Source organism: Acinonyx jubatus, chromosome F2, assembly GCF_027475565.1.
Source record: "Acinonyx jubatus isolate Ajub_Pintada_27869175 chromosome F2, VMU_Ajub_asm_v1.0, whole genome shotgun sequence".
Lineage (NCBI taxonomy): Eukaryota > Metazoa > Chordata > Mammalia > Carnivora > Felidae > Acinonyx > Acinonyx jubatus.
The window spans coordinates 74,291,463-74,317,841 of record NC_069394.1 but is presented as its reverse complement, the minus strand read 5'-3'; the positions used below and the strand labels follow the sequence as shown (position 1 = coordinate 74,317,841).

Genomic DNA, 26,379 nt, shown 5'->3' with positions numbered 1-26,379 from the left:
GTTACAGAAACGTGGCAGGAATAGTAAAAATCTCATAATGCCCTTTACCCATATCTGACTGCTTGGTAACACTTTGCCACATTTGCTTTATCATTCTGGGTGTGTGTGTTTCTGATCCAATCGCTCCTATCCCTTAATACTTGCGTGTATGTTTTCTAAGAGCAAAGATACTTTATGTAATGGTGATAAAATTACAAATTGAACTTTGCTGCAATATTCTATTCTGCAGTCCAGACTGCAGTTTCATCTGGTACCCTAATCATGTCCTTTATGGCATTTTTTCTTCCAGTTGAGGACCACATATTGCATTTAGTTTTCTTTTCCTTTCATCTGGAACAGTCCCTCAGCCTTTTTGTCTTTCTTGACTCTGACATTTTCCAAAGAAAAGTGGCCAATTATTTTCTACAGTGTCTCTTAGTTTGAGTATATATGTATTTTTAAAACTTCACATTCAGGTTTAATCTGGATTTGTGGCATTTTAGGATGGATAGCAAAAAGTCAATAGACTATTAAGCAGAACATCTGATGAAGAAATACCTAGTGCAGAAGGTGTAATTTAATGAATTAACTCTGGAAGCGGAGTTCTTCTGTGAGTGTCCCTGCTATGTCTGGAACACCTTCCTTCATTCATTTCTGCAAATTGATGCTTATTTTCATATCGGGGCTCCCTAAACATTGGTCCTTATTGACTGTCAAAATCAGGAGACTTGATCTGGGTAGAATTTTGGGTTCTGTGAACCTCTTCTAATAATTTCCAAAATGTTGTGTTTGTTGTGTGTCGAAGAGAGTACATAGGAGTTTGTTTGGAGAAATGAGGCTGGATAAAAAAGCTTTCTAATTCTATAAAAGGAATTTATATTTGTATTCTTCCAACAATGAGGAGCCATTTAAAGTCTTGGTAAGGAAAGAGAACAGGAAAATTGGTGCATGATTTTGTTCCAGAGAAATAAATTTCTGAAAAAAAATGTTAATTTTTTCTACTGGGAAAGGAAGTCAGTATCCTCTTTCTTCTGGAGTGGGCATAGGACCCCGTTTCTGAAAACGAAGAGGGGTCTATTCCTACAGCTTTGCATCCTTTTGCTGTCAGCTTCTTGCTTTTCCTGACCCTTTTGAAATGTACACATTTTTCCAAAGTGTCAAGTACAAATCTGGCTCGATAGTTCCCTGTTAGAAATAAAGTAATCCGGAAACTCAGTGGGGTCTGGGGAGTTGGCCAGTTGAATAGAGCAACTTTCCATTTTCCTTAATAGTCATTAATACTTCAAACAGAGAAACTAAAGTTGCATTCAGTTATTAGAAGTATATTATAAAAGCAACAGGCAAGAATTCAGATGGTTGCTTCTGTGCAAATCGGGAATGGGAATAGTACTGCTTTTTATAACAAGCTCTACTGAACTTTCTGTAAAAAAAACGAAGCAATTTATAAGTTCTTGAAAAGAGAAACTAGATCTTGTTCGGGTATAGCATATATAGTAATGTTTGCTGTGATGTTTGTGCTCGGGTTGGCTTCTTGAAATTGAACCATCTTCATCCGGATGCTCTTCCTCTGCAGAGGGCTGGTTTTCCGTGACCCCTGAGAAGATTGCTGAACACATTGCTGGCCGGGTCAGCCAGTCCTTCAAGTGTGACATTGTAGTAGATGCATTTTGTGGAGTCGGAGGAAATACCATTCAGTTTGCCTTAACAGGAAAGAGAGGTAATTAGCCGACAATGGAAGAAAGCGATTTATTTTCCGTTTGTTTGAGTTAAAAAGTTTCATTTTGCTTTAGCCTGTGTATGTTGTATATAATTAGTAACATAACCCCAAATATCCAAAATAATAATAGCAGGGCGCCTGGGTGGCTCAGTCAGTTAAGCATCTGACTCTTTAGTTCGGCTCAGGTCAGGGTCTCACAATGAAATCGAGCCCCGCATTGGGCTCTGTGCTAACAGCACAGAATAAGTAAATAAACATTTTTTAAAAATACATAATAATAATAATAATAATAATAACAACAACAGCATATATCAAGCCATACACCCTGTATCACGTACTAGTATAAGTGCTTAATATGTATACATTTATTAGTCAGCAGTCTTGTGAGGTATATCTTTTACTATCTGTGTTTCACAGATAAACAGAAAAATAGAGATGAAATAATTTGCCCAGGATTACACAGACACAGCTTGGTGAAGCCAAGATTAATGACATTGTAGAAAACCAACAATTCTGAAATGGGAAGGCCTTCTTTAGAAGAAGAGTGGACAGAGAGTACCTGCTTTGCCACCTCTGTGACTTTGGACATCATTTAACCTCAGTTTAAAGGAGACCTTAAATTGAGATAACGTCTGTAGTACCTTTCAGCTTTAACATCATAAGACTCTAAAAATCTTTCAAGTGTTAGGTCCTCCTCATGTTTGACTTTGGAATCCCGGGAAAGAAAACCTCTATTGCTGTATATCTACCAAGAACTTTGTCAAGTAGGTAGTACGTGTGCTGTTTCCCAGGGAAAAGAAAGCTTTATAAAATTGAACAATCTGCCCAAATTGGCATAGCTGAGTCATGAAGCCAAGGTTTTTTTTTCTGGTATCCCTGTTCTTTCTAAATTCTTTTGAAAGCGTAGTATCAAAGACATCAATTGTTGAGTCATGCTCTGAAGATGCTTTTTTTTCCCCGACATCTTTCTATGATACATGTAGTTTCCATTTCAGTGAATTAAGGTTAAGTCTCATTAATTTATATGAAGTTCTTAATGTTGACTAGGAAAGCATGATTCTGGAAGCCTAATATAGAAGCTAAAAATCATGAAGGAAAACTTAACATTGATTTTAAGACCCATGCTGATGAACTGTGACCCTTATTTAATCATGCTCCAGGGCATGGCATTGCCCACCTTATATGGTCTCCCAATAGCCTGAATGAAAGTTGTTTTCAGAGTTACTGGAACAGGAATTATTTTCTTGTTTTCCTTGAATTCATTATTTACTCTGCAATTTTTTCTCTGCACTTGCCAGATAAACCATTCCTGTGAGCTCAAATCAGTGTACATTGCATGAAAATGATTTTTCAAAATCATTGTCAACTTGGTCTCAAGTTGTCAACTTGGTCTTCGTTTTGATATTGCATCATAACATGACAATTAAAATATCCGCCCTCCGGGGCGCCAGGGTGGCTCAGTCGGTTAAGCGTCCGACTTCAGCTCAGGTCACGATCTCACGGTCCGTGAGTTTGAGCCCCGCGTTGGGCTCTGGGCTGATGGCTCAGAGCCTGGAGCCTGCTTCCGATTCTGTGCCTCCCTCTCTCTCTGCCCCTCCCCCGTTCATGCTCTGTCTCTCTCTCTCTCTCAAAAATAAATAAACGTTTAAAAAAATAAAATAAAATAAAATATCCGCTCTCCAATAAAGCAGCAAATAGATCTGGATATTTTTTCAAATACTATGGAAACTGTCCATATTGTAGATTTGTATTTCTTTGAATATAGGTCCGTAGCCAAGGCTTTCTGCAGCTTAGTACACATTTGGTAAAGGAAAATGTCCAATGTGGGTCCCACGCTAAAGGAAGTCTATTTCTGGCATGTTCTCCCAGATCCAGCTTTCATCAAGGCGCCTTAGGGTCTTTTAATCACTCACGCTTACAGGTAGCCAGCTTCTGGGAGGAAAGGGAAGCAGATAGCGAACACCATGCCTCTCTGGTACTGTCATGACCTGGCTTCTGTCTTTGCAGCATCTGGAACGGAAAGCCTAGGACCCCTCAAGCCTGTTCAGCGTAGTGGTGTCCTGTGACCTGTTTCCCAAACAAGCAGCAACAGCTCGCAGATGCTCTAATGTTAGTTGTAGGTACTGCTCCGTGCTAGGGGATTCAAAACATTTGAAGTATAATTGATTGTGTGCTTACATATCTCTGTGTGTGTTGATATATATATATATATACACACACACACACACACACACATGCACGTAATCATTCTTCAGCTGAATATATATGAATCCACACACATACGTGTACGTGCCCATACACATATGAGAAAATAGCGTTGTGTATGACTGACATGATCCCTTTGTGCCATTGCTTCCTTCCACTCAGATGGTTGTGGTCTATGCATCTACTCACCTGAGTGTTAGAGAATCCACAAGGTTTTGCATTTTGCCGTTAAAAGATTTTTTTCCCTCTCTATCTACTTCAGTATCCTTGCTATTCAATAGAATTTTCTGTGATGATGGCAGTGTTCTGTATCTGCATTGTCTAGGTATGATAGCCACTAGCCACATGTGGCTATTGAGCATTTAAAATGTGGCAGGGTGACTGAGGATCTGAATTCTTTATTTCATTTTAATCAATTTAAAGGTAATAGCCACATATGGCTGGTGGCTACCATTATTGGACAGTGCAGTTCTATATAATGTCATCCAACGTTTGTCGGCATTTCATTTACATAATAGATTGAGTGCTTACATTCTGTTAGGCCTAAAAATAAAACAGCCTCTAGGAGAATGTAGATGAAAACGTGAGAATTGACTGAGTATATTTGATGTTGAAAATCATTTTTCCCCATTGAGTTTTTGATGTTGTCGGCATATCTTTCCATCTGTCTCTATACTACAAGTGGAGCAGATTGAACAGCTAAAAAGGACATTTTCATCTTTTTTGTTATGAACGTTAGCTTATTTAGAACAGAAAAATAGCATTGTAAATGCATAATTTTCAACATGTAATTGGAGCTCGTATACATTGTTCAAGTGATTATTTAGTGCATTATTTCTCAAAAGTGTTAACAAATTTTGAAACCAGCATTTTGTAGAAAAGAACTGTGTTTCCATGACAACCATGGTGTATGCATTAGGGTTCCACTTAGACCTTGCAAATATAAAATATTGCCACGAGCACACTGGTGCACATACAGGTGCACTTGAGTTATTTGCTGTAAGACATCATGAGTGAGCTCAAATCAACTTACGTTTGCATTGCTAATTATGAAATTGCAGTAAATTAAATGAAAGCCCTCTCGGTGAAAACATAACGTTGTCAGTTCCCTCCCCCCTAAGATGTCTCATTAAACGTTATCAGCAGATGTTTTTACATTTCTTGTTCATAAGTTGGCTCTATAGGTTTGTCAAATGTGTTTCAATTTGCTCTTCTGTAGAAGTTGTCAAATTTGTCTTTGGAGGCCGTGTCTCATTTTAGGAAATGGGTCTTTTCTGAAATCCTAGTGTGGTTACAGGCTTGACATGCAGTCGGCGACCTTTCCAAGTGTTTGCTGCTCAGGGTGTTCAGGCCACAGTGCTGAACACGTTACCTCTCAGTAGGTACTGTGTGACTCCTGTCACTACTTGCTTTGGAAAAGCTGGCTGAGTGACACAGCTTTGACAGCCAGGCCATTTAGTCCCATTTTCTTGGTACTACACAAGTGCATCTTTCTACTTTAGGTTAAATTTTTTAATTAAGTTTTTATCCCTGGTATATGAACCAAACTCCCTTAGTCTTTAAAAAAAGTTCTTGTAAAGAGAAGAAAGGAGACTGCTCAGAAGATGAACTGTTCTATGTAACAGCCGGTGTCATTTAACTCCTCTCTTCTTTTCCCACTTTCAGTGATTGCCATTGATATTGATCCTGTTAAGATCGATCTTGCTCGCAATAATGCAGAAGTTTATGGAATAGCAGACAAGATAGAGTTCATCTGTGGAGATTTCCTCCTGCTGGCTTCTCACTTAAAGGCTGATGTTGTGTTTCTTAGCCCCCCTTGGGGAGGACCAGACTACGCTACCGCAGAGACCTTTGACATTAGGACCATGATGTCTCCAGATGGATATCCTTTGCAAGGCTGGCAGTTTACTCAAACAGCGGTTGTAGAGAGAAGGGCGTGCATATGAATGAGTGTGTGTGTGTGTGTGTGTGTGTGTGTGTGTGTGTGTGTGTGTGTTTCAGGGAGAGAGAGGTTAGTGAAGGGGGGAGATACTCACTAGTAGCACCTGATAGGTTCCGGTTTATTTTGCATAAAAAGCCAGTATGTAAACATTAAGTGCTGGTTGATTGCCAAGAGTAATGGCCAATGTGAAGTTACATTTCCTTTGGTTACTGTCCAATTATATCATCATAAAACAAGAAGTAGGAAGTATTAATTGCTTGAAATTATGGTCCTGGACATTGGGAGATTCCCCAAGACCTGTCCTTACGAGTCTGGGTGACCATCCTTTAACTTTTCTTCAACTTACACTGGCTTGAGCTGATTCTCTTTGTCTCTTCCAGTGTTTCCTCTCACTTTTCCAAGACACCAAAGCAAATTTTTCTTTCATGGTAATATTTATTATTTGTCCCTTTCTTTGTCTCTCCTCCCCAGAGGAATCACCTCTTTGACTCTAACAGGAAGCGTGTTTCTAAACTGCTAATTAAAATTTAGGATGTAAACCACAATGACCAGATTTACTTGTCTTTTATTCTTTACTGGAAAGAGGTGGTATTGTGCTTTCCTCTTCTTTCTACTCTCACAGTAATTAGGAAATGGTAGAAAGACAGTGTATTTCTGACCCCTGGCTGCCTTCCACAAGGATAATCGAATGAACAGTTTTAACTGCTAATCTTTGACCCATCTGAATTACAAAATCTCCTACTTAATTCTCTTTTAGGTTCCATTAGAGGATCTAAATGTGTGTCTTATTGTTACTTATCAAAATATATTTGGGATATGATGCAAGAACATATCTCTGCTCAGAAATGAACTGCTCTTTTTGTTACCATTCCTTAACTGCTGTCCACCTTTGAAATTTTCAGGCGTTCCCAGAAGATCACTAATAATATTGTTTATTTCCTTCCAAGAAATGCTGATGTTGACCAGGTAAGTAAGCCACTACTGCAGAACTTCTCTGAGCCTGTGGCATAACTATTAGGAAAAATGGGCAGAAAAAAATACAAGGCATTTCTTTGAGAACATATTTATGAAAAGTGTCTGGCTTTTATGCTAATAGTAGAAAACTGGAGGTGTTTGGTAGTTAAATCCTTGCCTGTTTAATGCACTTCATCTCCACAGCTCCTGGCGTACATGTACATAAATAGAATACTCGGGGCTTTTAATATGTTCTGGAAGGATGACCGGATGTGTTGTGTTTCAAATGTGCATACCGAAACCAGGCAAGATCTGTCTTTACTGAAGCCTACCTTGAGAATCGAGTTTTTAGGTATTCCTCAGAAGAGGACCCTACATAGACATACATAGACAGATGAAACCTTAATTTGGCCAGAAACAGTTTTAACCATAGTCTTGGAGTGTGGAAAGCTAGACTAACAGTTAAATGTCCTCATTCCATTCTTACCATAAACACTTATTTTAGTAATGTTATTTTTTCTCTGGTAGAATTGGATTTGGTACAACTGCCCTGTGAGGATTTGATGGTGGCTTTATTTCATGTTTTTGTTGATTTGCTTTTTATAAACACTACGTATTTACTGTGTGGTGAGCGTTCTGTTGAAAATCTTTTGTCTTTCATGTTTTGATTTTACTAGTATAACTAGGTCTGGAGTTTTCCTTTCTCTCCTATTTGATACTCTGAGAGCTGACCCTGTCGTGCTCAGCCTTGTCATCTGATTCTGGAGAAATTATCTCCCATTACCTATTCAATTAAATTTCACACCACCTTGGTTTTTTTTCCTGGGACATCACTTACGCGTGTGTTAGTCTTTTATAATTCTATTTTCTGGCGCTTTTTCTCTTCCTTTTTCTTCTGGGAGATCTGGGCTTCCAACTAGTTCATTCCTGAGAGTGTATTCCTTGTGTTTTTTTAGTTCAAGTATCGTGTTCTTTATACTTAAAATTTCTGTACTGTTTTTGTTTTCTTTTATACTGTAATAATATCTCTTACTGTTATTATAAGTTTAAATTCTTAATCTGGTCTGTCCTTTCTGCATTTCATGTAATTTAGAATCCATTTTGTTTTTCTTCCATGAAATACTGGCGGTCCTCAAATGTCTTAGCGTGCATTGACTGTTCTCAAGTAACGTGGAGGAGACAGGCCAGGCTAGAAACTAGCGTCGACTCTGGCTGTACCCTAGGGTCACTGGGGACCCTTAGAAAAACTGTGGCTATGTAAGCCCCACCTCAGAAACTGATCTAACCAGGTTCGTAAAGCTGCCAGATCATTCTAAGGTGGAGCCCGGGCAGCCTAGCGCTGCTCACCGCTGCGTTAGCCCCGGTGATAACCTCAGGGGACGAGAGTGTCAGGTGAGCTGTGGGGTTGCCAGCCCAGGAACCACAAGACCGCAGTTCATTGTCACCAAACACCACATCAGGAGGCAACTCCTCGCTCTTGGGGAGGGGCTGGACCGAAGCGGGTTCACGGGCTCTTTCATCCCCGAGTGTCATCAGCTCACGGGTGTGGAGAGGGAGGAGTGAGACAGTGGCTGTCAGGGACTCGTGGCCACCTGTTCCTCTCAGCTCGTCACGCGGGATATCTTTTCAGACTGCCCTAACGACTGAACGTTGACCAGAGTTCCCGGTTTCTGGAAGTGAGGCAGCGTATACCAAATACAAGGCAATTGGCCGAGGGAGCAGCCGAAGCGGAACTTGCGAGTTCTTGTTCTCCTTCTTCCTGTGCCGGCTTCCCACAGGCCCGTGCCTCCCGCCTCAGGCCAGAGGCGCTGCCCTCCATCCTGCGCACACACGTTCAGACCATCCCGGGTCTCCGGAGGTCTCGTTCGTTTGGCGGCCTCCCTTTGTAGTGTCTTCATCCGGTGCTGGCTTGCGGTAGCCAACAGGCCTTCTAGCCCGGCACCGTCCCAGGGCTTTCGCCGCGGGGACATAAATAACGACAGTGCACCCTTCTCACGAGAAAGGTGGAGATTGAACGCGCTGGCTCTCTGGTTGGATGACTTCAGGAAACGCTCCGATGATGTAGGACGTAAACTGGACTTCGGAGTCCAAGAAGCTTCGATGGTAGGAGTTGAGCAGAAGGTGGCCAGAGCGCCAAAGACACAGCAGTGGGAATGTGTAGGTAGTGTTCAGTTAATGGGCTCAGAGAGAGAGAGCAAATCAAACGGACCGGGTTTAGTCTCGGCCCTGCCACTCACCAGCTGTCCGGCGACGGTTCCGAGGCGTAGACGAGTCTGGGGGTTCTGCGTTTAACACGGTACCTCTAGCCCACAAACCTTCGATAACGTCCTGTGTCTGTGACTTATCGCAAAGTTGTTGTGAGGAGAATGTAAATGCTCCTAACACCTTGAAGAGGACCAGTATGGAGAGATGATATGTTTTCCCTAGAGGACAGAATAGAAGCTCCTGTATTTGTGAAATGATAGAACTTAATTTATAAACACACCTCCCCGATCACCTGTTTTTCTCATCCTCTCATCAGAAACATACACTCTGAACAGACAAACTCTTGTGTCAGTTGGGCACACTCTCGGGATCATGACGTATTTCCTTGGTCTTTGCAACACTGGCTCTCAGCCCTGGCTGCTAATTGGAATCGCCTGAGTGGCTTTTGTTTTTTATTGTGGTAAGATGCACACAACAAAACTTACCATAAACCATCTGTGAACGTCAGACACATTCGCACTGTCGTGCAACCATCCCGCCATCCGCCTCAGAACTTTTACATCTTCCCAAACTGAAACTCTGTACTGTGAAACACTCACCACCTGCCCCTGGCAACCACCATTCTCCTCTCTGTGTCTGTGAATTTCACTGATCTAGGTACCCCAAATAAGTGGAGTCAGACAGTATTTGTCCCTTTGTATCTAGCCTGTTTCACGGAGTATAATGTCCTGAAGTCATCCACGTTTCAGCATGTGCCAGAACTTCCTTCCGTTTTAAGGCCGAACGGTATTCCATTGTGTGGACATACCACATACCGTTTATCCATTCATCAGTGGACATTTTGAGCTACTTTCACCTTTTGGCCGATGTGAATAATGCTGCTGCGGGTGCCCTGTATCTTTTCCTGCTTTGAGTTCTTTCGGGTATATACCCAGAAGCAAAATTGCCAGATCATAGAGCAATTCTGTTTAGTTTTTTGAGGACCCCCCCTACGATTACTCCCTGGCAGCCGAACCAGTTTACATTCCTACCAGCAATTCATCAGGAGTTCAGTTTCTCCACATTCTCACCAACACTTGTTTTTTCTGTTGGTTGTTGTTTTGTTATGATAATAGCCGCCCTAATGGGTATGAAATGGTATCTCATTGTAGTTTTGATTTGCACTTCCCTAATGACTCATGATGTTGAGGACCATCTGTTCACGTGTGTATCTTCTGGGTATTAATCCCCTCTCAGTATATACTTTGCCCGTATTTTTCCCCATCCTGTGGGTTGCCTTTTTTACTCTTGATAGTGTTCTTTGCTGTACAAAGTTTGTAATTTTGATGAAGTTCAGTTTGGCTCTTTTTCCTGTGTATTGCCGGTGCTTTTGGTGTCATAGTCAAGAAATTGTTACCAAATCTAATGTCATGAAACTCTTGCCTGTGTTTTCTTCTGAGAGTTTTATGATTTTAGCAAGTAGCTTTTTAAAACTACCAGTTGAAGAGTCCCCAAATGATTGTAGTATGCTGTCGGAGTTGAGGTTCTCTGGGATAACAGAAGGGTAAATGATCTGAATGAGCCAGAGCTCTTACTCTGTGGGTTAGAGGAGGTGAAATTAGATCTTGTCACCTGTCATCTATTTATGAGCCACAGTGTTTGAATATTAGACCTCCCAAACACTGTGTGCTGTACCGTTACAAGAAAAAGCACTGTCCCCTTGCTTCATGCATTTTTTATATCAAATCTCATATTAAACTGTATCTCCTACTCACGTGACTCTCATCTGCATCCTGTGCTCCCAAGTAAAGTTGAGCCTGTTGATTCCATAATTCTTATTTGCTCACATAAATATTATGCTCCATATTGCTAGTCTCATAAGTGGTTATGTGATCCTTCTATTAAATATTTGATGGGCTTCTTGGGGTACTTGAATGACAATAGGAAACTCACTGTTTATTGCAAAAGTTACAGTGTTTTTTCTAGTTAAGTTAACATTTTCCCAAGGAGGAAGTTAATTTTTTTCTCTTTAACTTGTGTTTTTGGTTTAGTTCAGAAACCTGCCAGAATTAGTTCATTCACATTTTCTACCTGTAGAGGGAGTAACGACACTAAAAAATAATAAAAGTCAAAAAGGAAATGAGATTTCAAGTGTTATTATATTGTTTGGTATTAAATTTGGATCAAATTACAGTAGGGAGTCAACTTTTTAAAATGAAAAAAAATCTATCCATATATAGTATTGTATTTTTACAATGGGAGACAAGACAGTTCTGCAAGAATGAGAGAGAGCAGCATTACAGAGAAGTCCACTTTTTTGCTAAGGAACATTTAGAATGTCACAGCAACCTGAACTTCCACATGGGCTGGGTTCCCCAAGTTCATGAGTTGGCTGTTTGAAACTCAGGCCGCATTTTTCCCACAGAAATGTCAATTAAGAACAGTTAATTTCCCATGCAGGGAGATTTGTACTCATGGTATTTGTATTTAGGGTAACTAAAGTGAGTATGGACTCAGCACAGATACAGCTTGTCCTGTAGTCTTTCCACATGGGAGACGAGGCTAGTTGTTTTCTGTGTCTAGTAACACATTTTTCTAGGTCCCCTATTACCTCAGTCTCTTACTCCCCTTTTCTGTGTGGGTGTTATTCCAGGACACGTATTCCCTTGTTATCCACACTCTCACTGTCCAACTCAAGAACTGAATAATTTAGAAAGTCTTTTTGCGACAGGCTCTTTGGAGGGAAGTCACAGTTGAAACTTGGGAACTGATTAGATTCAGTTTGGAGGGCCCAGGATATATGTATTTATCTACTGGATGATAATCTTCCTTTGACAATCAGAGTTCAGCCAATACTGGCTTTGGTTCCACCAGACATTCCAAATACGGGAAACTTCTGTTTTAAAAAGTGCACGTACACAGTATGGATCGAGATGTCTGAGCAGAGCAGAAGGTCGGTATGAAGTCCCTTTGGGCGGCAGCTCCAACGTGGAGGAACCCGTCTGCTGGACAGACGTTGGGGTGCTGAGAAGGGCGGCTGCTGGCTGCTGGGATACAGCACCTCCTTATCTTTGTCTCCTGAAATGTCTAGCCTTCTCTTTAAAGGACTCTTCTTGATAGTTTGTGCGTACTACCGGTACAGAAAGGGCAGCGTTGAGCAGCATCCCTGAGGATTGTGTTGAAAAATGAACCGGGAGGCAGCCGTGCTTCGTGTCAGTCCGGGCACTGGGCTGGCAGACGTGCTCTGCCCTTCGGTGACCTCCCCCGCACACGCCGTGGTGACAAGCAGGCCAGTCCCCAACTGTTTTATTTCCCGAGGAAGCAGGACCAGGTTTGTGGGCTTAGTACCACAGGTGAAACTGAACCTGTGATTGTTTACGTTGCAGCCCCAGGCCTAAAAGCTGTGAGATTGAATCATGAGAGCCCTTCTTCCCAGTGGGCCGAGTGCTTGAGGCTCCCGCTGGAGCCAGTACATGGTGTCTGGGAAGGGGAGAGCTCCTGCCTAACAGCAGTCCTCACGCTTCCAGCAGCTTATTGTGCCAGGTGGGCGGGCAGGCAGGAAAGGAGGACTTACAGGTGACATTTCTAAAACCACATGGAAGAACAGCGAGGCTGAACATGGAAACTTGAGGCAATGTTATTTGGAAAAAGATTACTTTAAATGTAATGTTAAATATTTTAAATATAATTCAGTTCATTGGCGTTTTTAGTGTTTGTTTTTAGCTGAGTGCAATGAAAATCTACCACCGATTTCTTTGCAAATATTAGTTCCAAGCTGTTACAGTATCTGTTTATATGAGAAATGAAAAATTAGGGCCTTGCCGGTTTCTGTGATAAGAAATTTGTGTCAGATTCTTCCAAAAGAAATTTCCGTAGTAGAAATCTGGTATAATGGCAGCACGGTCGTATAGCCAAAACCGAATCCACGTGGTCAGCATGATGAAGTCGTCCCGACAGGTGGAGGGCCCGTAGTCCGGGGGTAGATACCAGAAGCAGGAGAGAGTAGAAGGAGGATCAGGAACTGGATTGGATCTGCTACATGTAGGAATAGTAACCTCTAAAGCCGTTGAACCTGAAAGTAGCCAGCCCCTGAGACTCCGAGCGCTCAGAAGTGCCCTCATCCTGCATTTGTGTGCAACACAAACAGCTTCTAATTATGTCCCTGTTGAATACACGTTTCTTGCTCGTTGGCATCCTTAGAGCTCGAGGCTTTCCCTGCGCGTTTCGTTGGATTATCTCAGTGGCTCCAGAGCAGGCAAGTCCGGTTCTCAGCCTGAAGTTGGCGATGCGAGGACTGGAGGAGTTCGGTGACTTGACTGCTCCTTCTGTCTCACCGTGGCAGGGCCTTGCTGTCTCCCACTGACAAGGGATTCACTACCAAGAGGAACAGGTCCATCTGCTATCAGTGAGTTAGCGCACCCTCAAACTGGAAGCAGTGAACAGAAGTTGGTACGAGAGAAGCCAGGGAGCTGTAAAGAACTTCGGCTGGGTCAGTTCTGTTTCATTCCCGATTAGTGAGAAAAAAGAGGGCTGGAACTTCACCGCAAACTGAAAGGCACTCGCTGCTGAGCTTTGTCTCCACGAGGATCCTCTTATCTCTTCTAGGAACTGGTACCAGGTGTCTAGACCACTTCTATCCCTAGTGAAACCTACTGCCTAGTACATACAGTGCGGTTAAGGATACGTTCGACCAGCTTCGGTAGCTGGCTTTTCCCTGGGGAGTTTGCTGCTGGCCAGAAGGGCAGTGTTCTTCGTTCTTGTGCTGCATATATTCTCATTCTCCAGAGGGGCCGTGCACCTGGCCCCATAAGTGCAACTGGAAAGGCAGATAAGATCCTGGACAGAAGCTTACATTTCTTTTGCCCCTTTGGGTAAATTTTTTCAGTAAATGATGTAGATAAAAAGTAGAAGCATACCACACGGTGCCACAAACAAGTCCTGTGCAGGCAGCCGGGGCCTCTGGATTCTCTGGTCCGTTGTGCTGTACGTAACTAGCTGGATTTAAGAGCAGTCTTCGGGTTTCTGGTATCCAGCTCTGAGAACAGGTAAGGAGCAAAGCTCAGTGAACTGATTTTTGGTAGCCTTCTTCTGAGAAACTAATGTAGGAAAGCTTTTGGTGCTCAGCAGGGTTTTTTTGACCTGTCACCACTGTGCTCCTGTTGACAGTGGTGGCTTTTAAAAATCATATTTATTTTAATCACCAAGTCAATATTTGAAAAAAAAAACAAGAAATGATACTTGTGGGAGCTTGAGGTAATCTTTAAGTTATCTGAAAAACTTTTAGCAAAAAAAATTAAGATTCATTCACTCCAGCATAGAAATCTCCTTCCTGTTTATCATGTGCAGGTAAATGGAACTCAACTTAAGTTGTGAGTATTCCCTGGTTTTCTGCTGATAAAAAATACTTCCTTTTATCTCCCAGAGAACTGTTCATCAGAAATATTTCATCCAGCTTACTTTCATTTGTGTGCAGTTATTAATTGGCTGTCACAAAACACAAGGGCAGAGGAACCATAGGTAAGGCACTTGTTTCCAGTCACAGCCAATAATACTTCAGATGCTTGCTTCTCCTGTCGCTACTTGGCAGAAACGCGGGGGCGCCTGGGTGGCTCAGTCGGTGAAGCGTCCGACTTGGGCTCAGGTCATGATCTCACGGTTCGTGAGTTCGAGCCCCACATCGGGCTCTGTGCTGACAGCTCGGAGCCTGGAACGTGGTTCGGAATCTGTGTCTCCCTCTCTCTCTGCCCCACCCCTGCTCACACTCTTATCTTTCTCAGTCTCTCAAAAATGAATAAACATACATACATACATACATACATACATACAAATAAATAAACAAACAAATAAATGGCGGAAATCTGTAGGCCCCATAAAAAATACTCCTCATTTTCACCGGATGTAATTTGCATCTAAGCAAGTTTTTGCATATTGCAGATATAATCACTTCTGCAGTGTAATAAAAAGACTTATTTCCAGTGCTCTGATTTTTCTGCATCTTATAATAAAGTTCCTGCCCTTAGTATTGATTATATATTTTTCCATTAGGATCCAGTTTAGTGGTTATTTTCTTTTATCTGTTCAGCTGCCATACCTATTTACTTCAAATCAGTTTGCTTTTGAAAAACAAATGCAGGGGTGCCTCACCAACTCAGTCAGTAGAGCATGAGACTCTTGATCTCTCTGGGTCGTGAGTTCAAGCCCCACATTGGGCATAGTTTACTTAGAAAGAAAGAGAGGAAGGGAGGAAGGAAATGCACTTTTGAATGTTTAGTTGACTCTTAAATCTTCCGTTTTTATTAAAGTTGCCACCTTTACCACGATCTTTACCCATTTCTCCTTTCCCAGTCCCCAAGGAACAACTATTTTAACATCTAGTTGATGAGGGTTACAAGCCTTAGTTCTAGTTCAGTCCAAACTAATTGGGATTTCTTTTGGTAAGTCTAGTATCCTTGGGTAATATGCCAGAAACATACTATGTAATCCAGAGGTAATAACCTTTATCTATTTACCTACCTGCCCTTTACTCTCCCTTTCCTGTCTTGCCTCCCTCCTTTCCTCCTTTTCTCTCTCTCAATTTATTAAACTTTAAGAAAGAGGAAGGAATCAAGTAGCCTTTTTCAGTTAAACCTGCTAGTGAAAAATAAAGACAACTGGAAATCAATGGCATTAAGTTTGATTGAAACAAAGTGTTACTGGTTTGAACTACACAGTCTTTATAGTCTTTTCAGCTCCAGAATCCTAACCTTTATATAGTTGGGGGCCTGGGTGGCTCAGTCAGTTAAGCCTCTGACTCTTGTTTTTGGCTCAGATCATGATCTCATGGTGTGTGAATTTGAGCCCCTGAATCAAACTCTGGGGTGACAGTGCAGAGCCTGCTTGGAATTCTCTCTCTCCCTTTCTCTCTGCCCCTTCCCAGCTGTGTGTGTGTGTGTGTGTGTGTGTGTGTGTGTGTGTGTGTGTGTGTGTGTCTAATAAATAAACATTTAAAAGAACTTTAAAAATAAAATATATATGGTTTTAAAAACATGGAAAATGTACAAAAACACTAAAGTTAGAAATTGGTTTTAATTAGAACATGTGAAAGTAACACTTTAAGTTTCTAAACACTGAATAGATAATGAGTTTTCTCATTATATTTTGACATAGACCCACCTTTTCCTCAGTATCAGGAAAAGTGCACGCTTGTTTTTTTGTCTGTCATCTGCCTCTCCCAGCCTTCAAGAGGGTTGAGATTTTGTGTGTGTGTTTTTGCTACACTCCACTACCTGGAACAGAAACCTCCACGCATTCAGTAAATAGTTTTTGAATAAAATAATTGAGCATTTTGCAAGAGAGCCAAGAAAACTCTCACGCGGTGAGCGCATCTCCATTCTTTTTTCTATCCAGAAAAAAGTACCCCACTTTCTCAGGGATTTGTTGGGTTTTTCTTAAGTTTATTTATTTTTGAGAGAGAGCACGAGCAGGGGAGCGGCAGAGAGGGTGAGGGGGTGGGGACAGGATCTGAAGTGAGCTCTGTGCTGACAGCAGAAAGCCCAATGCGGGGCTCAAACTCACGAACCTCAAGATCATGATCTGAGCCCAAGTCAGACACCTAACTGACTAAACCACCCAGGAGCCCCTCAGAGATTTGTTTTAATATAATTCTATTTATGGCTCACAAAACGCACTTTTCAGGGACATAGGTAGTACTGTTTTTCAGATCCTTCTAAATTGATAGGGGCGCCTGGGTGGCGCAGTCGGTTAAGCGTCCAACTTCAGCCAGGTCACGATCTCGCGGTCCGTGAGTTCAAGCCCCGCGTCAGGCTCTGGGCTGATGGCTCAGGGCCTGGAGCCTGTTTCCGATTCTGTGTCTCCCTCTCTCTCTGCCCCTCCCCCGTTCATGCTCTGTCTCTCTCTGTCCCAAAATAAATAAAAAAACGTTGAAAAAAAATTAATAAAAAAATAAATAAAAATAAATAAATAAATAAATTGATGGTGGAACTGGTATTCAGATTTGCCTCTGACTTTGCTCTTGGTTTTCTGCTAGACCTCTCCTAGTAGACTTTTGCTGTGGTCTCAACTCTAGTTCTCTTAACCTGCCCTCTCCTCTCCCCCTGCCTTGTCCTCCTCTCTCCTCCCCAGTCACCACCCCCAACCCCCGCCTCCCTCGAGAAAACTTCAGCTTGCCAATTCATCACTTCCTCTTGAGCAAATCACTGGTTTAAAGGAACAGGAGAAATACTGCACCTGAATTATGTCTAACTCCTGGAAAACTTACCATGAAATAATTATATTTTAGATATACTAGTGAATGCCTTTTATTGTTTAAAGACAAAATTTGTCATTTTGCCCTTATGAAAAATCAGACTAACGGGCACCTGGCTGGCTCAGTCGGTGGAGCGTGTGACTCTTGGTCTCAGGGTTGTAAGTAAGTTCAAGCCCCCTGTTGGGTGTGGAGCCTACTTGAAAAAAAAAAAAAAAGAAATGAAATGAATAAAGAAAAATCAGACTGGCATAAAGATACCAAAATAGAAGAAACAATTATTCCTATAATTGCCGCTTAAAGACTAGTTGGCTACTTTTAATTTCTAAAGTTTTACTTTAATGTACTCTTTATTAGTAAATAGTGGGATACACGTGTGCTTTTTATCGTTATGACAGATACTGTGTTTGACTTGGGTTGTCAGCTATTCCTACTGATAAAAACACAGCCATCTCTTTGGTGTGTGGTATTTTTGTTGTTTTTTTGGGGGGGGGGGGTTCTGTTTGTTTTTTTGTTTTGTTTTTTTTTGCAGGTGGGCATTGATGTTGATATTAACTTTTTTAGTGGGACAGCTTCTTTTAGAATGACCTGTGGTTTCTTCCCTATTTCTGTAGCTGTAACTTTTTTTCTAAGAGGAAGTTGAAATGCTTTTTTAAAATACACACTCATTGGTGATGCACAAAAAATCTTCCCTTCTGCCAGATGCTGGTGTAGCACATGTAATGCCGCTGAGGTTAGTTCTCTCAACCTCCATGCCAAACGAAACCAGCTGCAGCCCTGCAAAATACTCTGCCGATTAGGACACAGAATGGATTACGGAAACTACAGGTCTCCTTTCGTTGGAACCTGCCCCTGATATTTTGGGTATCCCCAAATATCAGTGCCTTCAGTTATCAGACCCCCAGGACTTTCCCCTTGCAATACCCTTCCCCCTGATCATTCTCACTGCTATCTTGATAAAGATTCTGGTAATGGAATCGTGGGTTTAGAAGGTAATATATTTGCTAGTTGACAGACGTGAGAATGAAAAGTTGTTGGAATGAATCAAAATTTTATCTGTAGACCTTTGGGGACAGCATTGCTAGTTTGAACCATCCTTTTGATGTTAACTCTGTGGAGGTGGAGAGGAGGTGATGCTTTTTTAGCTTCCTAATAAAAAGGTTGGTCACTGTTTCCTCGTAGACCTCAAAAAGTAGGGGGTCTTAAAAATATACACACGAGGGGCACCTGGGTGGCTCAGAGTCAGTGGAGCATACACCTTCAGCTCAAGTCACCATCTCACTGTGAGTTCGAGCCCCTCATCAGGCTCACTGCTCTCAGTGCAGAGCATACTTTGGATCCTCTGGCCCCCACTCTCTCTGCCCCTCCCCTGCTCGTGCTTTGTCTCAAAATTAAAGAAACACTTAAAAAAAATACACAAGAGCAACAGGTGGAGGAAGTGGTCCTGGTCGGGATAACAGCACAAGAGAAGGAAAAAGCATACAGCAGAGACCAGAACTCTGACAGGAGCATGGGATCATTTCTGTCTTGCTGTCTGGTGTATTCCAGCATTAGGGAGCAGGTGCTCGATGAATATTGTTGAATGTGTGAAAGGGCAAGTCGAAGAAGGTAAGGTGAACAGGACCGAAAGCTGTCAGGGAAGGGAGTTCTTTTTTTAAGTTTCTATTTAATAAATAAACCTGATATTTGGGAAGGGTCCGTTCATTTTCTCTCCCTCTGAGGGCGTTAGCTTCTGCCATTGGAGAGATTGGGTTCTGCCCAAGAAACACAGCACATGGTCTTACCCGTATGATCAAATGTGTTTGAAACAAGTATTTCTGCCACCAAATACTACATTAATACCTGCCTGGAAAGTAACGATGAACATTTGAGATGCCTTGTTATTTGAAAGACTTAATTGAAAAGCCAGAGTCTTATTATTTGATAAAGCATTTAAATGAAGGATTTATTTTGAAATCATGCTTCTGTTATGTGTGGCTTTTTCCCGTTCCTTTTTTTTAGGTGGCATCCTTAGCCGGGCCTGGAGGGCAAGTGGAAATAGAACAAAACTTTCTTAATAATAAATTGAAGACAATCACTGCTTATTTTGGGGACCTGATTCGAAGATCAGCCTCTGAATCGTAACTGTGAAGGTGGTATAAGGACAGACAAATGGATCATGTGTGGTCAGAACGTTATTCAGATGAGACCCTTGAATTTCTTTCTGCATTCACTAATATTTTGTACCCACGATCTTACATCACCGTATGACACAGGAGCTTACAGTAGATTCATGAACATTAATGAGGTACTTGGACACCTTTGGATAATATTAACTGTGTGCAGTATACATGAGGATAGTCAGTATCTGAAATGGAAAAGGTAGGCTTTCCCCTGTGCTTAATGTCAGACAGTGTGTATATATGTGTGTGTGTGTGTGTGTCTATATATATTTTTGAATCGCACATGTTTTGGTTTAACATCTTTGTGTGTACGTGGGTATAAAAAACAATCACCGTGTTTCTTCTAATACAGCGATATAAAAAAACAGTGAATGAGCTGTAGTCTGCCCATCAGACCCCTGCTGAGATAAATAATATTAAGCCTTTAAGGGTAGAAACATAAACAGTACAGAAGGGTACAAAATGAAAAGTAGAACTCTCCTACCCCTTCCCCTGTCCATTATTCATTTATCTAAAGATAACGACAGCTAACAGTATTTTATAATTCCTTTGGAAGACAGAAAAGGAATTGCAGTATACTTTAATACACTTTTTTCCCTCTCATTGATGCACTGTTCAGTACTCCCCCGTTTTTTATGTAACGTATGTTTTTTTAAACTATGTACATTTCATTGATGTATCTTGAAGACCTTTCCCATATCCTTACGTACATGGAGCTCTACCTCATTCCTTTTCATGGCTATCCTATATTCCATCATGTTGTATTAATTCAACTGGTCCCTGTTGATGGACACCTGGACTGTTTTCAGTTTTTTGCAACTGTCAACTGTTGCAGGCATCATCAAGCATTTTGATTTTGTTATCTTATGTGTCAGAAAAATAGTATCTTATTGTTTGTATGTATTCCTTAATTATGAATGAGATTTGAGCATATTTTCGTATATTTTGGTCTTAATAGTTTTTCCCCTTTTAAACTTACTGTTCCTATATTTTATCAGTTTTGGAGGGATTGTTGTCTTTTTCTTATTAATATACATGACTTCTTCATACATTAAAGAGCCCTTTGCCTTCAGTAGGTATTGCAGATATGTTTTTCCAGTTTGTTATTGCCCTTTGCTTGTTCTGTAGCTTTTTTGTTTTTGTTTTTGCCATACATGAGTTTTTAATTTTTATGTGGTCAGACCTATCGGTCTTTTTTTTTGTTGCTTCTGGGTTTGTTTTTCTTAAAAGACATTTTTCCATTCCCAGAAAATACATACATTGATCTAAGCTTTTTTTTTTCTAGAATTTTACTGTGTTTGTGTCTTTGCTCCGTCTAGAATTTGCTTTTTAACATTCTCTGATTTTATAAAATTAATGTGTTTTAAATTTCCATTGCAAAAATAATAAGTATATTTTGTAAAATGGGGTTTATATTCTTTTTCTATTAAAATGGCAATGAAAGGAGGAATGTGTGTTGCGTAATTATTCATCTAAAAAGTGTATTTAGGGGGCGCCTGGGTGGCTCAGTTGGTTGAGCATCCGGCTTCGGCTCCGGTCATGATCTCACGGTTCGTGGGTTCGAGCCCCGCGTCGGGCTCTGTGCAGACACACTCAGTGCCTGGAGCCTGCTTCTGATTCTGTGTCTTCCTCTCTCTCTGCCCTCCCCTGCTCACACTCTGTCTCTTTCAAAAATAAAACATTTTTTAAAAATTTAAAAAAATAAATAAAAAGTGCGTTTAGTCATTTTAATAAGTAGGTAAAAAGATAGGGCCGTAGGACTCTGTCAGGGATCTGGGACCTTTATCTTTTAATAATGTGGCCATGTTAAACATTAGACAAAACATGGCTTTGGCTGGGATGAAGCTAGGGGAATTGAAATAAACTGAAATTTCCAGTAAGTACTGGGAGAATAACTGTTAAATAAAACAACTTTGTCGGGGAATGGAGACGCAACGCTAATTTTTGTCTCTTGAAACTTTACAATGTGTTCCCAGTTGTCCTGTGGCAATAGAGCCGGTCATGAAGGATGAATTGTTTATTGATTCGCAACATCAAAATCTGTCAACATTCTTTGTTTTTATACTTCCTCATCACAGAACATCAGTGTATGTATCGTAAGTCTGTCATCGTTTTTTAAATAATGGCACCCTCGGTCATAACCACGGGGCCTCTAGAACTAGAACATGACTACTCAGCCACTGAAGTAGGAGTTAGAGGAGTAAAAGCAGATTTCCGAAATCACCAAGTGTTTTTTAGTTTGTGTCCCTTAACCTTTCATGTGTATCTTTTTTCCACAGTACGTTTTCTTATTTATATATTGTTAACATTAAAACTAATTTATCTTTCTGAACATACACACGAGTAGAACGGGAAGCCTAGCCGAGATTAAAATACTCTCCACTAATCACACGCAGACATAACATAGACTCGTTTGTAGACTATTGGTAGTGTTCAAAAGAACTTTATCGTGCAGCTCCTGTGTTCAAATAAAATCTTACCAAAAGGCCAAATATGGAAAACAGATAAAAGTAAAGCTTCTAGAGTTGCTTCCGATAAAACAGAAATGAGGCTAGCAGCCCTTGTTCTAGTCCAACTCTCTTTTTCTTCTTGTTAAATTACAAGACTTCTTCAAAGTTGCTTTTATTAAAAAAAAAAAGGATGTATTTTCAATCTGAGTACAAAGTGAACAACTCAAAAAGGGAGACCCCCTACCCTCGCCTCCTGCTTGGAGCGCTTTGTCTCCACCTCGTCTCCCACATTTCCATTCCCCTTCCCAAAGGCAATGGTGGGCAGCACCTTAGTATGTTGTACTTCGAGACATTTCCCAGAGCTGTCCACACACAGTGGGATGGAACATAATAGGATAATATTTTGACATTTGATTTTGTTTTGAGTTTAATAACCCGTACGAGTTTCTCCATTTTAATACGTAAACATTTGCGCTATCATTTTTTCTTTTTTATATTTATTCTTGCGAGAGAGACAGAGTGAGAGCGGGGGGGGGGGACAGAGAGAGGGAGACACAGAATCCAAACAAAGCAGGCTCCAGGCTCTGAGCTGTCAGCACAGAGCGCGACACGGGGCTTGAACTCCTGAACCGTGAGATCATGACCTGAGCCGAAGTCAAACACTTAACCGACTGAGCCACCGAGGCGCCCCTGTGCTGTCACTTTTAAACAGTCCCATAGTACAGATCTGAGACAGTCTTTAACCATTACCCTACTATGAACATTTCGGTTGTTCCTAGCTTTTGCAATTGCAGATGCTACTGCAGTGTGGATTTCTAAGTAGGGTAGGGTCCTAGAACTGAAACTTAGGTTAAAAGTCCTGCTAATTTTTGTATTTAGTATGTCATGTTAAGTTGCCCTTCAAAAATGTGTATTCTCACCAACTATGCACGAAAAGGGCCACTCTTCCCGACTGTCCAGAATGTTGCATGTTTTCAATTCTTATTGTTACCAGACTGATCAAAGTTATTTTAATTTGCATGTCCTGATAACTAGTGAGGGATGAACAGTTTTTCATATATATTTGTTATGCAAGTGCGTGAGCTATTAGGCATCTAATCTTTTCACCAAAGCTAGTTACTACACCATTTTCTATTAAATGAACTAAACTTTGTCCTTTAATTTGGAATTCTGCGTGTGTGTGTGTGTGTGTGTGTGTGTGTAATTCTATGTCTGGAATTCTTTTTGTCCCATCAGTCACTTGTCCATTCCTGTGCCGCATTTTTTGATTACTGTAGTTCTCATTGTATGTGCTAATAATTGCAAATCCCTCATCATTAGTCCTTCAAATTTTTCTCAGCTCTTCCTGAGCATTTTTACTTTTTTAGGTGAACTTAAAATTTTTTCTTTTTTTTTTTTAATGTTTGTTTATTTTTGACACAGAGACACAGCATGAGAGGAGGAGGGGCAGAGAGAGAGGGAGACACAGAGTCCGAAGCAGGCTCCAGGCTCCAGGCTCCGAGCTGTCAGCACAGAGCCCGACGCGGGGCTCAAACTCACAAACCGTGAGATCATGACCTGAGCCAAAGTCGGCTGCTCAACCGACCGAGCCACCCAGGCGCCTTTGTCAGTTCTATTTTTAAATCCCCATTAGGATTTATAGTTTTCAGTTTAGACAGAGTGATGTCACAACATTGAATCTTTCTACCCAAAGACTTAAAATGTCCCTTTCTGATCTGTGTCTTTCCGTAAAGCCTTTATACTCATATAAATCTTGGTACTTTTGCCAAGTTTATTGCTTGGTATTTCACACTTATGGTTTGATTTTGAATAGGATCTTTCTTGTTCTTACACTATTGTTTGCATGTAACCGCTCGTACTTTCTTACATCCAGTCACTTCACTGAACTCTTTTGAACAGTTCCAGCGTTTCAACTGATTCACTTTGGTTTTCTAAATCGGCAGTCATGACACCCTCATAAGAGTTTCTCTTTGCCAATATGTGTGCCTTTTAATCTTTATTCTTTTCCTATTGTATTGGTTAGGATTGCCAGGAATGTTATGATAATGGCACTTGCTTCTTGCTTTTTATTTTGCAGTGAAAGCTTAGAAGCGTTTCTATTCGATGTTAGAGCTTGCCTTAGAATTAAAGATACTACTGTATCCTAGAGGTTTTTTTTTTTTTTTTTGCCCTTATTTAATAAAGTGCTAAAATACTCTTCAAATGTCAAATTATTCAAGAATATGGGCATGTATCATTAAATCCTACTTTATCATAATGTATTGTTTTAGTTCACTGCTGGATTTCACTTGGTAAGTTTACTTTGTTTATATTTGGTTTTTGTGCATTTTGCCTGGTTTTGGTATCAGAATTAGATTACGCTGGCAGAATGCTTTGGGAATGCTTCCTTTTTTTATTTTTATTTTTTTTTTCCTGTGTCCTAAGTAACATTAGCATTATTGGTTCATTGAACCCTTGGTTAGAAGTCCAGGAAAACTAAGCCTGATACTTTTTTAAGCAAGATACTTTCATTTTTTAAAATCACATTTTTCTTCCATTTTTTAATACTTTCGTGAGTTTTTTCAATAATTTATAATTTCTTCAGAAATATCCATTCATTAAAGAAGATGTGGTATATTTACAATGGAATACTAGTGATCAAAAAGAATGAAATCTTGCCATTTGCAACAATGTGGATGGAACTAGAATGCATTATGCTAAGCGAAATAAGTCAGGAAAAGACATATCAAATGATTTCAACATTTGTGGTATTTAAGGAACAAAATACACGAGCATAGGGGAAGGGAAAGAAAAATAAGATGAAAACAGAGGGAGGCAAACCATAAGAGACTCTTAAATACAGAGAACAAACGGGGGGAGTGGCGGGGAGGGTTAGCGGGGTAGGGAAAATGGGTGATGGGCATTGAGGAGGGCACTTGTTGGGATGAGTGCTGGGTTTTTAATGTAAGTGATGAATCACTAAATTCTCCTGAAACCATTTTAACACTATGTTAACTAACTTAGTGACATAAAATTTAAAATTTAAATAAAATTTAAATAAATTTTAAATAAAATAAAATTTAAATAAAATTTAAAAAGAAAAAATATCTTCACTTAGATTTTGGTCTATTGACATAAAGTTAGTACATTAACTTCCGATATTTCCTTTCATTGACTTTTTTTTAATGGTTTCTGTCATAAAATGATTGAAAAACTAGCATAAAACATTTTTTGTGGACAGCTCACTCATTTTCCAAATGTTATTATCTTATCTCAGGCTGCCCAATGAATTCTGGAGGCCGTAGCAGAGGGGTGTAAGAGACAACAGGAAGTGCTCCCCAAGTCCTCATGTACCCCGGATCACGGCCTAACCAGGCAGAGGAAAGACGTCGGCCAGGCCAGTGCTTCCCAGACCTCAGGCAGTTGTCTGTTACCCTCATAATGTCACCACACCTGTTGTCAATGTGTAGCGGCAGTTTTTTTTAACTCAGCTAATTTTTAAAACTTAAAATGTATTTGAGGGGCGCCTGGGTGGCTCAGTCGGTTAAGCGTCTGACTTTGGCTCAGGTCCTGATCTCGTGGTCTGTGAGGTCGGCCCCGCATCAGGCTCTGTGCTGACGGCTCGGAGCCTGGAGCCTGTGTCCCCGCCTCTCTCTCTTCCCCTCCCCTGCTCATGCTCTGTCCCTCCCTGTCTCTCAAAAGTAAATAAATGTTAAAAAAAAAAAAAAAAAGTATTTGAAAAGCAATTTCAAATACGGCCAAAAATGAAAACTCACTATCCCTTTTAGTATTTGTATACTAATACAATAATAGAAAGGATGTTCATCCATTTAACTACCTAAAACAATGGAACTTTGTTCCACTGTTTGAGAAACAGTGGAATGGATGGTGAATGGTAAAGAAGATAAAGACCCACATCGTCCCCTCAAGGAACCAAGAAGCGTGACACAGCATCCCGTGTACCATGAAAAGGCTGCCCTTTGAACATCACGGTAAGTTATCAACAGGAGGAGATTCAGGAGTAGGATTTTTCCAGGTTAACAACTTGGGACAAGACATTCCAAGAAAGGAAACAGCATTTAGAAGGCACAAAGGCAAAAGCATGCCATCTGCTTAGACATCAGTAAATGTCAAACTCCTGGTGAAGCTGAAGAGTCCTGTGCCTGCAACCTGAAGACAGTGCTGGCTTTTTTAAATTCTTTTTTTAGTGTTCATTATTTTTGAGAGAGAGAGAGAGAGAGAGAGAGAACAAGCGGGGGAGGGGCAGAAAGAGGGAGACACAGAATCCGAAGCAGGCTCCGGTCTCTGAGCTGCCAGCCCAGAGCCCGACGCGGGGCTCGAACTCACAAACCGCAAGATCACGACCTGAGCCGGAGTCGGACGCTTAACCCTCTGAGCCACCCGGGCGCCCCGAGTGCTAGCTTTTTTAAATCAACACATTAAATAAAATCTACTGGAGGGTTTGCTAGCTGCTGCCAAGTAGTGAGCTCTGTAAATGGTGTTTCAAGGAAGGTGCAACAATTAGAATGTTCCATGAAACCGTGTAATGTCTGTTGGTGGCAGAG

General features: G+C 40.9%; 1 protein-coding gene across 3 annotated transcripts in view; it reads left to right on the top strand.

Moving 5' to 3' along the window:
• Nucleotides 1–20,831, top strand: part of TGS1 (trimethylguanosine synthase 1) — a 43,554-nt gene extending 22,723 nt beyond the window's left edge. For 2 of the 3 annotated variants that reach the window (XM_015080695.3, XM_053208553.1), the window contains 4 exons: nt 1,553–1,696; nt 5,567–5,783; nt 6,731–6,809; nt 19,225–20,831. In XM_015080695.3, coding sequence (XP_014936181.1) covers nt 1,553–1,696; nt 5,567–5,783; nt 6,731–6,809; nt 19,225–19,347 — 563 coding nt within the window. In that variant the 3' untranslated portion in view covers nt 19,348–20,831. Of the gene's footprint in view, nt 1–1,552; nt 1,697–5,566; nt 5,784–6,730; nt 6,810–7,942; nt 13,114–19,224 lie in introns of those variants that run through there. The other variant, XM_053208552.1, reaches the window with a different exon arrangement.
• Nucleotides 20,832–26,379: the final 5,548 nt, after the last annotated feature.